The sequence below is a fragment of the Drosophila albomicans genome, chromosome 3, assembly GCF_009650485.2.
Source record: "Drosophila albomicans strain 15112-1751.03 chromosome 3, ASM965048v2, whole genome shotgun sequence".
Classification (NCBI taxonomy): Eukaryota; Metazoa; Arthropoda; class Insecta; order Diptera; family Drosophilidae; genus Drosophila; species Drosophila albomicans.
In genome coordinates this window covers 52,987,157-52,997,094 of record NC_047629.2, presented here as the reverse complement: position 1 = coordinate 52,997,094, position 9,938 = coordinate 52,987,157, and the positions used below count along the sequence as shown (strand labels likewise).

The window sequence follows — 9,938 nt, the reverse complement described above, 5'->3', positions numbered from 1 at the left end:
GAAGCGATTTTTCACTTTCTTTTTTGTATATTTTATTTGCAAATTATACTCTCATATATATGTATACCAATTGTTCCAAGTGTGGGGAGTGTACACAAGACACACACACACAGAAACACATCCACAAACACACACGCACACACACACGAACGTACACACTGAAGTGTGTGCAGTTGGACGCGCTGAAGGCGATTTGAACGACTTGGACGAGGACGACACGGATTAGGTTCGCTGTGCGCGTGGACAACCTTTACGCAGGAGCAATGTCAAATGACTGGCCTGGCCTAGCGCAGGCAGCAGCTATCCCAGTTTTGCCTTAGATGCGACGGGACTTTCACCTCGTCCTCGTCCCAGGCTCGACAGCCAGCTAGGCGAAGCTTCGGCTTCGGTTTTGGGTTCGGCTGTGAGTCGTGCGCGCTTTTTATGTCTGGGGTGTAATTGGGGGTTAACGGAAGCTTTAACCGGACCAAGTTTTTATGTGTTGTTGTTACTGCTGTTGCTGATAAGAGCAGATGCTGCCAACTGAACTCATTATACATTCCATTTATTTTTGTATTTTTCAACTATGTCACTGCGTCGCGAGTCGCGACACTGGAGGGCGTTTGTCATTGTCTCGACCATCTAATGTGGTTATTTTTAACGTAACCAACCTTTCATCTAATTTTAAAACGCGCCCAAAAGTATGCAACTCTTTTTTTGAATTTGCATATTACATACAAACATACGTTGACTTTGAGCGCGCTGCTTGGAAAGCTTTTGTGGCGCTGAGCTTTTTGTTTCGCTTTGCGGGGGCCTTGGATCTTGGGGGTGTGTCTCGACTAGAGTTGTGTCACTAACCATACAATACATAGATGCGTCACTTCATACAACCAAAAGGCATCATTAAAAACAGTATTATTGCCGCCCCAGTCGGGCCGTGCGCTGCGATTCGAACACCGAGCCTCTTCGGCTCATTCGAAAATTCGAAGTTCTAACGCAGCGCGCAGCGTTGAGTTCAGTCGCAGATCAAATGCGGAGCGATGAGCACGAGCGCATTTCGTTGCGCTCTGCTTTCGTTTCTATGTATGTATGCGTGTATGTATCTACATGCGCGCCTATGTCAGTATGTGTATGCATGTGAAGTTTTGCAACGTGCAGTTGCCTCACTGACAAGCAGCTAGCGCACGTCAATTTTGTTTTGCCGCGACGAAAGTCTCGAAGAAGAGGACAACAACAATTGCTCGCGTTCTATATGTTTGCAGTTAAATGGCACTTGCACAAGGACCGCGTTGGCTCTGCTGGTGGTATGCAAGCTCAACATGTTGTGGGTCCGGGTTCAACTCCCGATCGAGAACATATGCATATTTTGTTTTTTATTTTAATGCGATTTAACTTTTTTCATTCCCTTTCAAGTTTACTGATAGAAGTAAAATATAATAACGCATTGATTTTTGATGATTTACAATTTTGTAATTTTAAATAATAAAATAAAGCCGTAATTCCTTTTTGCAAACACTTTTTAAAACTCTATTTAACAAAGTTTGAACTTTAAAATTTTATTTTTTACATTTTAAGATAACAATAACATTTCAGAAAATTAGAGAAAATATAAATAATACAATTATTATTATTAAAAGCTTAATCTTTTTTTAAAAGATAAAAACATTTTTGTAATTTATTTTTTAAATTGAAAATTAAAATTAGAAAATTTTTCTAATAAATTAAAATTAAAACTGGTAAAAAATTTAAATATAAGTATTAAAAACATAGTGTTACAAATATAATAAATATTTTATTGTAATTATGTTTTTAATATTTTTCTGTAATTGTATTGTATTGTATAAATTGTATTATTACCTGCTTTACAAAAAAGTATTTAATTAAAAAAAAGATTGAACTTATTTTGTTTACTTCTCTTAGATGTTATTGTTATCTGAATAATGTAAAAAACAACATTTTAAAGTTCAAACTTTGTTAAATAGAGTTTTAAAAAGTGTTTGCAAAAAGGAATTACGGCTTTATTTTATTATTTAAAATTACAAAATTGTAAATCATCAAAAATCAATGCGTTATTAAATTTTACTTCTATCAGTAAACTTGAAAGGGAATGAAAAAAGTTAAATCGCATTAAAATAAAAAACAAAATATGCATATGTTCTCGATCGGGAGTTGAACCCGGACCCACAACATGTTGAGCTTGCATACCACCAGCAGAGCCAACGCAGTCCTTGTGCAAGTGTCATTTAACTGCAAACATATAGAACGCGAGCAATTGTTGTTGTCCTCTTCTTCGAGACTTTCGTCGCGGCAAAACAAAATTGACGTGCGCTAGCTGCTTGTCAGTGAGGCAACTGCACGTTGCAAAACTTCACATGCATACACATACTGACATAGGCGAGCATGTAGATACATACACGCATACATAGAAACGAAAGCAGAGCGCAACGAAATGCGCTCGTGCTCATCGCTCCGCATTTGATCTGCGACTGAACTCAACGCTGCGCGCTGCGTTAGAACTTCGAATTTTCGAATGAGCCGAAGAGGCTCGGTGTTCGAATCGCAGCGCACGGCCCGACTGGGGCGGCAATAATACTGTTTTTAATGATGCCTTTTGGTTGTATGAAGTGACGCATCTATGTATTGTATGGTTAGTGGTTGTGTGCCAAGGCAAGGCGAATGTTATTAGACATGCTCATTTGACTAAAAGCCACCGTAGTAGCAATTGTATGTTAAAGCTGAACGAAAGTTTATTGTTTTCACCAACGCAAGCTTCAAGAGAGCGAGCGAGAGTGCAAGAGCGTGTGCATTTTTCAATTTGCTTTGCTGAGAGCGGCGACGCCGGCAGCAGAGCAACAGAGCAACAGACGGCGGCCGCTGCCGCTGCCGCGTCGTTTTATGTGCGACAACGAAACCCGTTTGATTAAATCGCAACGAGACGTCGACAAGTGAGGCAGCGCGACCCAAATAAACTGCACAACAAAATAAAAATAATTTTTGCATTAATTGTGTCTACGTCATGGCATTTCTGAACAAGGTAAAAGGCAGTAGCAATTTACATTCTATGCGTTAACTGCAGTAGGAAGTGAGGATAAAGTCCGAAAATGTGAGGGAGAGACAGTGAGAGAGTGAAAGTGACGTCGGCAGCTGTTGATCATCATCTGGCCGACATTTTGACGACGTACATCTCTCTCCCTCTCTCTCTCTCTCACACTGATTATGCTTGTTATCTTGCGGCATTTGTGGACTTTGGCCCCTGAGTGGACTTTGTGGACTGTGTGAAACAAATTCATTATTTAAAAGGTCACTATCATTTGCAATCAACTTGTTTACTTTCCTTACGTAGCTTGCTGCGCCAGCTCTGCGTCAGCTGGTAGCCAGCCGCGCCTACGCTTCGGTATCCCATGTCTCCGCCACAGGACCCTCGTTCACGCTGACCGAGGAGCAGCAACAGCTGCAGGAGCTGGCACGCAAATTCACCCGCGAGGAAATCATTCCTGTGGCCGCACAATACGACAAAACTGGTGAGTACCCATGGCCGATCATCAAGAAGGCCTGGGAATTGGGTCTGATGAACAATCACATCCCCGCTGACTTGGGTGGCTTGGATCTGGATGTCTTCACCACCTGCCTGACTGCCGAGGAGCTGGCCTATGGCTGCACCGGCATTATGACTGCTCTGGAAGCCAGCGGTCTGGGCGTAAGTTAACAAAAAGATCCCAATCCTTCCATCAATACTCATACGATTGACTGCATCCACAGCAAACACCTGTGATTCTCTCCGGTAACAAGGAACAGAAGAAAAAGTACCTGGGTCGTCTGCTTGAAGAACCTCTGGTGGCCGCGTATGGTGTCACTGAACCAGGAGCGGGCTCCGATGTCTCGGGCATCAAGACGCGTGCGGAGAAGAAGGGCGACGAGTATGTCATCAATGGCCAGAAGATGTGGATCACTAACGGTGGCGTAGCCAACTGGTACTTTGTCTTGGCGCGCACCAATCCCGATCCCAAATGCCCCGCCAGCAAAGCCTTCACCGGTTTCATTGTGGATCGCGATACTCCCGGATTGACGCCCGGCCGCAAGGAACTTAACATGGGACAACGTGCCTCCGATACACGTGGCATCACCTTCGAGGATGTGCGTGTGCCCAAGGAGAATGTGCTGATTGGCGAAGGTGCTGGCTTCAAAATTGCCATGGGCACCTTCGATAAGACCCGCCCACCAGTCGCTGCCGGTGCCGTTGGTCTCGCCCAGCGTTGCATGGATGAAGCCCTCAAGTATGCGCTGGAACGCAAGACTTTCGGTGTGCCCATTGCCCACCACCAGGCTGTGCAATTCATGCTCGCCGACATGGCCATTGGTGTGGAGACATCGCGTCTGGCGTGGCGTCTGTCCGCCTGGGAGATTGACCAGGGACGTCGCAACAGCTACTATGCCTCCATTGCCAAGTGCCATGCTGCTGATGTGGCCAACAAGATTGCCTCCGATGCTGTGCAAATCTTTGGCGGCAATGGCTTCAACAGTGAATATCCCGTGGAGAAACTGATGCGTGATGCCAAGATCTATCAGATCTATGAGGGTACCTCACAGATTCAGCGTCTGATCATCTCGAGAAATATGTACGAAATGGCCAAGGACAGCAAATAAGCTTGTCATGCTACTTACAACCCGCACCTCATTCACAAAACAATAAATAAAATACGATAAGTTATATAAACCCAAAATAAGCAAGTCACTGGGAGAGTTTGCTCAACTGCGTGGTGTCCACTCCATATTTTTAGGGAATAAGAAACAATATTGGAGCAAAGGATTAATGTCATATGAATTCGATGTCTCTAAATTCCATTATCTGTAAGTTACAGATGTTTATAAACGCGGATGAAGCTTTGCCTCTTCTACCTTTCAACAAATTCGTAAATAATTCATTGTACAACCCAAAGTTCAAGCAACGAATTCCAGATAAGCGAGTACACTCTTGTCTAAACTATAGAGTTGAGAAGACATTAAATCGCGCTGACTTATCGCAATCTTTTCACAAAAATGGAACAAATGAAATGTGCTGGCTGATAAGATTAGGGAATGCTTTAAAGTGATTGCCCCCACTGAATTGTAGATACATTTGCCACGTTTAGATTAATTGCAACTTTTAATATACATATTTTACAATTTATTGACTCTAGTTCACTCCTCCACCATCAGCTGCACCACTGCAGATCGCTTTCGTCACCGTAGAACTTGAGCAGCCCCTTTTTCCGCTTGGGCTTTAGCAACTTGGCATTGTCGCCCCATTTAAGTTGCCAAATGTCAGTCAAAGTGGCCAATGCACCTGGCGTGCTGAAAGTCTGCTCATCAATACTGAGTTCCATGCGCTTAGGTAGTTGATGCTGCTGCTCCAGTTTCTGCAGACGCAGATCGTCCAGTAAGCGACAGCAATTTGTGGCCAACAACGTCTGCAACTGAGGCAACTCATCGAGCACATAGCCCAAAGCAAGTCCACTCAAACGTTCATTATCACTGATGTCCAACCACTCTAGTTGCTTGGCTTTCGCCAAGTGCTGGGTTATCTTGTACATATGCGCATCGCTTAAACCGCAGCCAGCGAGCTCCAAACGAACAAACCGCTCACTGGTGCCATTTTCGAGTAGCGTAACTAAACGCTCACCTAACGCAAAGCCACTCTGCTCATCCAGGGGCCAACGCACGTAGCTTAGATTCAGTTGCTCCAAGCGACAACTGTTTAGCTGATCTGTCAAGCGTCGTACACTCTGCTGTGTCAGTTGATTGAAGCTAATATCAAAGCAGGTCAATTGGTTGTAGGCCAAGTCAAAGTCCTGCAGCTCCGTCAATTCACACTGCGACAGTTGCAACGAGGTCAACGCTTTTCCTGCGGCACTGCCACAAAATCTGTGCAACGTTCTCACACTGGCATTTCCCAATGGGTTTTGACTAAGTTGCAGCTCTTCCAAGTGCTCCAGTTTCTCCATTGCCTCGCCACAGAGCAACGTCTCCAAGCCCTGATTGCTGATGGCATTGCACTTTAAGCGCAGCGTCTTCAGCTGCAGCAAAGTGGGCAGCGCCTTGGCCAATTGTTGGCATCCCTCGTTGCCAATAAAGTTGCTGTCCAAGTCGAGTATCGTGAGACGGGCCTGATGCAGCAACGCCTTGAACACTGGCTCTGTTTGTGTCTCGCGCAGCCAAAGCCCCGCCAGCTCTAAGGTTTGAGTGTTTTGTGAACGCTCCAGCAGCAGCTTGATCTTATCATCGACAGCTAAGAAGAGAAGATAGGATTTAAAAATTGTTGATATTTTTGGGATGAACTTACGCTTCTGCAATTGATGGCACATCTCTTCGTAGCGCTGTGAAAGTGGCGATATCTTCCAGTCTAGAATAGTGGACAACAGCATATTCTGCTCCAGAGCCACGCTTACTGCATCCGTCTCCTCATAAGCAAAGCCATCGGAAGTCTTCAGACGTAGCAAAGGCGTTAGACCAGTTAATCTGCAAGTTGTTGATTGATTTGTAAGTTAATTAGGGTATACACATATCTTTTTATATGTCTGATTGCATAAGCTCCTTCATCTCAAGGAATATAAAAGTTAGAGACTCCAATTTGGATGATAATTCCGCAATAGTTTCTAAGCAAATCTAGAATTTGTTTTGCCATCTCAATTGCAGCTGGTTCTCCACTCACTTGTTGTAACGTCTGCCCGCCTCTTCGGCCAGCCAGCGCATGTTGATGTCCTGCAACTTCTTGCGCTCAATGGGCACCAGCAGCAGCTCATCCTGCACCTTCACCTTAAATGACACAGTCGTGGCCAGCACTGGAGTTGCCTGCACCTTGATGGGTGAATCACGTTTTGCCGGCGAAATGAGCAGCTGTATGGCAGGAGCATTCTGTGCGCCACTCGTCGTGGAATCAGGTTCAATACGTATCACTGAAGCACTGTCCAGGGAATCTTCGCCACTGCCCAAAGGGCTTTCGCTGCGAAAGCGACAAAATCCGCTGTCCAGCAAAGATGCCTGCTGTTTGGACTTTGCACTGTTATTGCTATTCATGCTGGAGCTGCGGGACAGCGTGAGTTTGCTCATCTGTTTCTGCCGTTGCTTCGAATTGGCTGCCTCAAAGAGCACTTGATGTGCATCCAGTTCCGGTGGCGTCTCCTGTAAATCGAAAGCCGAATCATGAAGATTCTCTTTGGCATTCGATGACCGACTGCCGAGGCTACCGGAGTTGTAGCGTTTGCGCTTGCGTTCTGGTCCCACATCATCAATCAGCCAGTTGTCCGCATCCACTTCATCGGTGGCAAGCAACGCAGCACGTTTCTGCTTAAAGCTAGCGCTACTAGTGCTGCTGCAATTGCTGCTGCTGCTGGGTTCATCAATAACTCGATTGGGACGCTTCAGTTGCGCCATCACATTGCGATACTCTTTGCTGGCACTGCCAGAAGAAGTGTTCAGCCTGGGCAGCGAGCGTCTTTGTCGCGGCGTCAAGTCAACTTCCGCCTCCTCCTCGGAGGACTCGCTCGTCGCCTCTCGTGCATTGGCATTCGTCAATGGACGCGCATGCCGTTGACTACAGATGCCAACCTTGGAGAGCGTGCGTAGCAGACGCTCGCGTAGTTGAGCATACTGCGCCTGCTCGCCATCGATGAGCTGCTTGGACTGTCGCCACTTGTCGAGAGCTTCAATGCAAGTGTCATTATAGTCAGTGCGCACTGTGGCATCGGCGCCTCGCTCCAGCAGCAGTTCAGCAACATCCAGAAAGCCATTAGCACAAGCATCGTAGAGAGGTGTGATGCCATCGCAACTGGTGCCGCCTTTGTCGTTGATGGCCACTGTGGCGCCTTTGTCCAGCAGCAGCTGCACAATGTCACGATATCCATGATTGCAGGCTTCGTGCAGTGGCAGCCAGCCCGCATGATCGCGCACATTGATCGTGTGTCCTTGTTCGATGAGGCGACGGGCTAACTCCAGATTGCCAGCGATGCACGCTTGATGCAGCTGTGTTTCTCCCTTGTTGTTGCGTTTGATGGTCAGCGTACGATTGCCGCGTGTCATTCGTTGTGGTCGCGGTTTGTCCGTTTCATCCAAATCACTGGCATCAGAGTCCGTCAATGCATCCAGATCCACATCATCGCCCCAGTCGGGCGTATTCTGCTGCTGTTGCTGCTGTGGTGTCTCCACATCCTCTTCCTCATCCTGCTTCACTGCCTCATGCGACAAATTAATGCCTTTTTCTATTGCCTCCGCCTCCAGATTCTCCACCAGCATTTGCATTTTGTATTTGACCTGCAATTTATACAGTCGCACCATGGCAATCTTTTCCAGCTTCGCCTTCTTCTCTACATCCTCGACTTTGGCTGCCTGACGCATCGCCTTCTGATACACATCGTGTATTGTCCAGAAGGGCTGCGATTGCTGTTCGCAAATCTCCGCGATGCTGCAGAGCGTTGTGAATGCTTCGGCGGGCACATCTTGATTCAGCTCGAACTCTTTCCACAAGTACTCCAATGCCTTGTCGTACTGCCTGTTATCCTTATACGTCTGATACAGACTCACATAGATGGGCACCAGACTCTTGCCTTGCTCGTGATTCAACTCAGCGCATTCCAACATCTTCTGGTAATAAACCAGAGCTTTTTCGTAGTTCAACAGATGACAGCAGCCATCGCCCAGTTTCTCATACAAGTCCTTCAACTTGGCATAGTCCACGGAACTGGTTAGCACAAGATCATCGAGTGTTTGACAGATCTTCACCACAATCCGCAGTGAACGCTCAATGGCAGCTCGATCATTCTCATCGGGCGTATGCTTCTTGTAAGCCTTGGTAAGGATTTGCTTGACGCTGGCAAAGTCGCCTGCATTGATCAGTATATCTGACTTGGTTATGAGTGTCTCGCAGATCTTCTTTACCTTGTTGGGCAGTCGCTTGGCCACTTGGAGAGCCATATTGCAGTAGCGTAGAGCCGAAGCAGCGTCATTCTTTTTGCAATTGTAGAGCAAGCTCATTGAGATGTAGCACAAATGGGTCAATTCGAATAAATCGTGTGCTTTACTGATTTTAATTGCCTTCTCTATGTAGTCAATGGACTCCTCGAACTCTTCCATGTGTTCTTTGACTACGCCAATGTTGAGGTAACAGCGTGCCTGCATATCCAGTTGCTCCAGCTTCGATATCTGACCCGAAAGACTACAATAAAGAAAGTTTTAATAGCTGCAATTTGAGTTGACTCTTTGTGTTTACTCTTTGATCAGCAGCAGACTGCGCAGAAAACTCTTCTCGGCCAACCGAAGTTGCTCCATGGCAGCCGAGGCTGTTGTGTCCGCCAAGCTCTGACCATGCAACAGATGAACGCGTCCCAGGGTGGCATAAGCTCTCTGCTGCTCCACTTTATTCTGAATTCTTTTAGCAATTTCTGTCGATTGAAATGTAAATATAAGTATGAACAATTATAATGTATCTCAGCCACTTACTCAGATAGTCGTTAATGTAATCCTTTGCCGTGTCGTAATCGCAGAGCAGCGTATACATTTCACCCAGCATTCGCTTTGCCTTCGCCGTCTCCAGCTCCTTTCCCATGCTTGTGTATATCGATGCCTCTTGTTTATATTCCTTGACCGCTTCATTGTATTTGCCGAGCTGATTGTAATAGTCTCCCAACTGATTGCAGCTGATCGCCAGTTGCTCGCGATTCCCATCGGTGCGCGCCTTCTCCTTGCGCTTAATGTAACGCTTTTCATCCATTGGAAAGCACACACAAAAATAAATAAATAAACAAATATTTCACAATTCACCACATTTTTTTTGCACTGTTTTGTTTTCGGCGCGAATTGCTGCAGACGTTGCCACATTTTATAGGTTTCGATAACACAAATAGCAATCGAAATGTCTGTCTTGCAACATGTTGCAACATGCTGTGTGGCCATTTATAGCATACTAACAGTATATTTTAAATTCAACT

The 9,938-nt window shown here is 45.9% G+C and overlaps 2 protein-coding genes across 2 annotated transcripts; one reads left to right on the top strand and one right to left on the bottom strand.

Moving 5' to 3' along the window:
- The first annotated feature begins 2,851 nt into the window (after positions 1-2,851).
- LOC117571169 (probable medium-chain specific acyl-CoA dehydrogenase, mitochondrial) lies at positions 2,852-4,693 on the top strand. Its single transcript, XM_034253199.2, has 3 exons — positions 2,852-3,013; positions 3,323-3,676; positions 3,739-4,693. The coding sequence occupies exons 1-3, from the start codon at positions 2,996-2,998 to the stop codon at positions 4,621-4,623; spliced, it is 1,257 nt and encodes a 418-aa protein (XP_034109090.1). The 5' UTR covers positions 2,852-2,995; the 3' UTR covers positions 4,624-4,693.
- A 407-nt stretch (positions 4,694-5,100) lies between these two features.
- On the bottom strand, positions 5,101-9,880 carry LOC117571167 (tonsoku-like protein). Its single transcript, XM_034253196.2, has 5 exons — positions 9,451-9,880; positions 9,221-9,392; positions 6,668-9,166; positions 6,299-6,474; positions 5,101-6,244 (listed from the first exon to the last, which is right to left on the bottom strand). The coding sequence occupies exons 1-5, from the start codon at positions 9,719-9,721 to the stop codon at positions 5,172-5,174; spliced, it is 4,191 nt and encodes a 1,396-aa protein (XP_034109087.1). The 5' UTR covers positions 9,722-9,880; the 3' UTR covers positions 5,101-5,171.
- Between the last annotated feature and the right edge of the window lie 58 nt (positions 9,881-9,938).

Excerpts from the sequence above, each read along its gene's own strand:
- LOC117571169 (XM_034253199.2), top strand. Across the intron at positions 3,677-3,738 it reads TGGAAGCCAGCGGTCTGGGC|CAAACACCTGTGATTCTCTC; the intron begins GTAAGTTAACAA and ends CTGCATCCACAG.
- LOC117571167 (XM_034253196.2), bottom strand. The coding sequence starts at position 9,721 with ATGGATGAAAAGCGTTACATTAAGCGCAAGGAGAAGGCGCGCACCGAT. Across the intron at positions 9,393-9,450 it reads TTACATTAACGACTATCTGA|AAATTGCTAAAAGAATTCAG; the intron begins GTAAGTGGCTGA and ends TTCAATCGACAG. Across the intron at positions 6,245-6,298 it reads GTGCCATCAATTGCAGAAGC|CTGTCGATGATAAGATCAAG; the intron begins GTAAGTTCATCC and ends TTCTCTTCTTAG.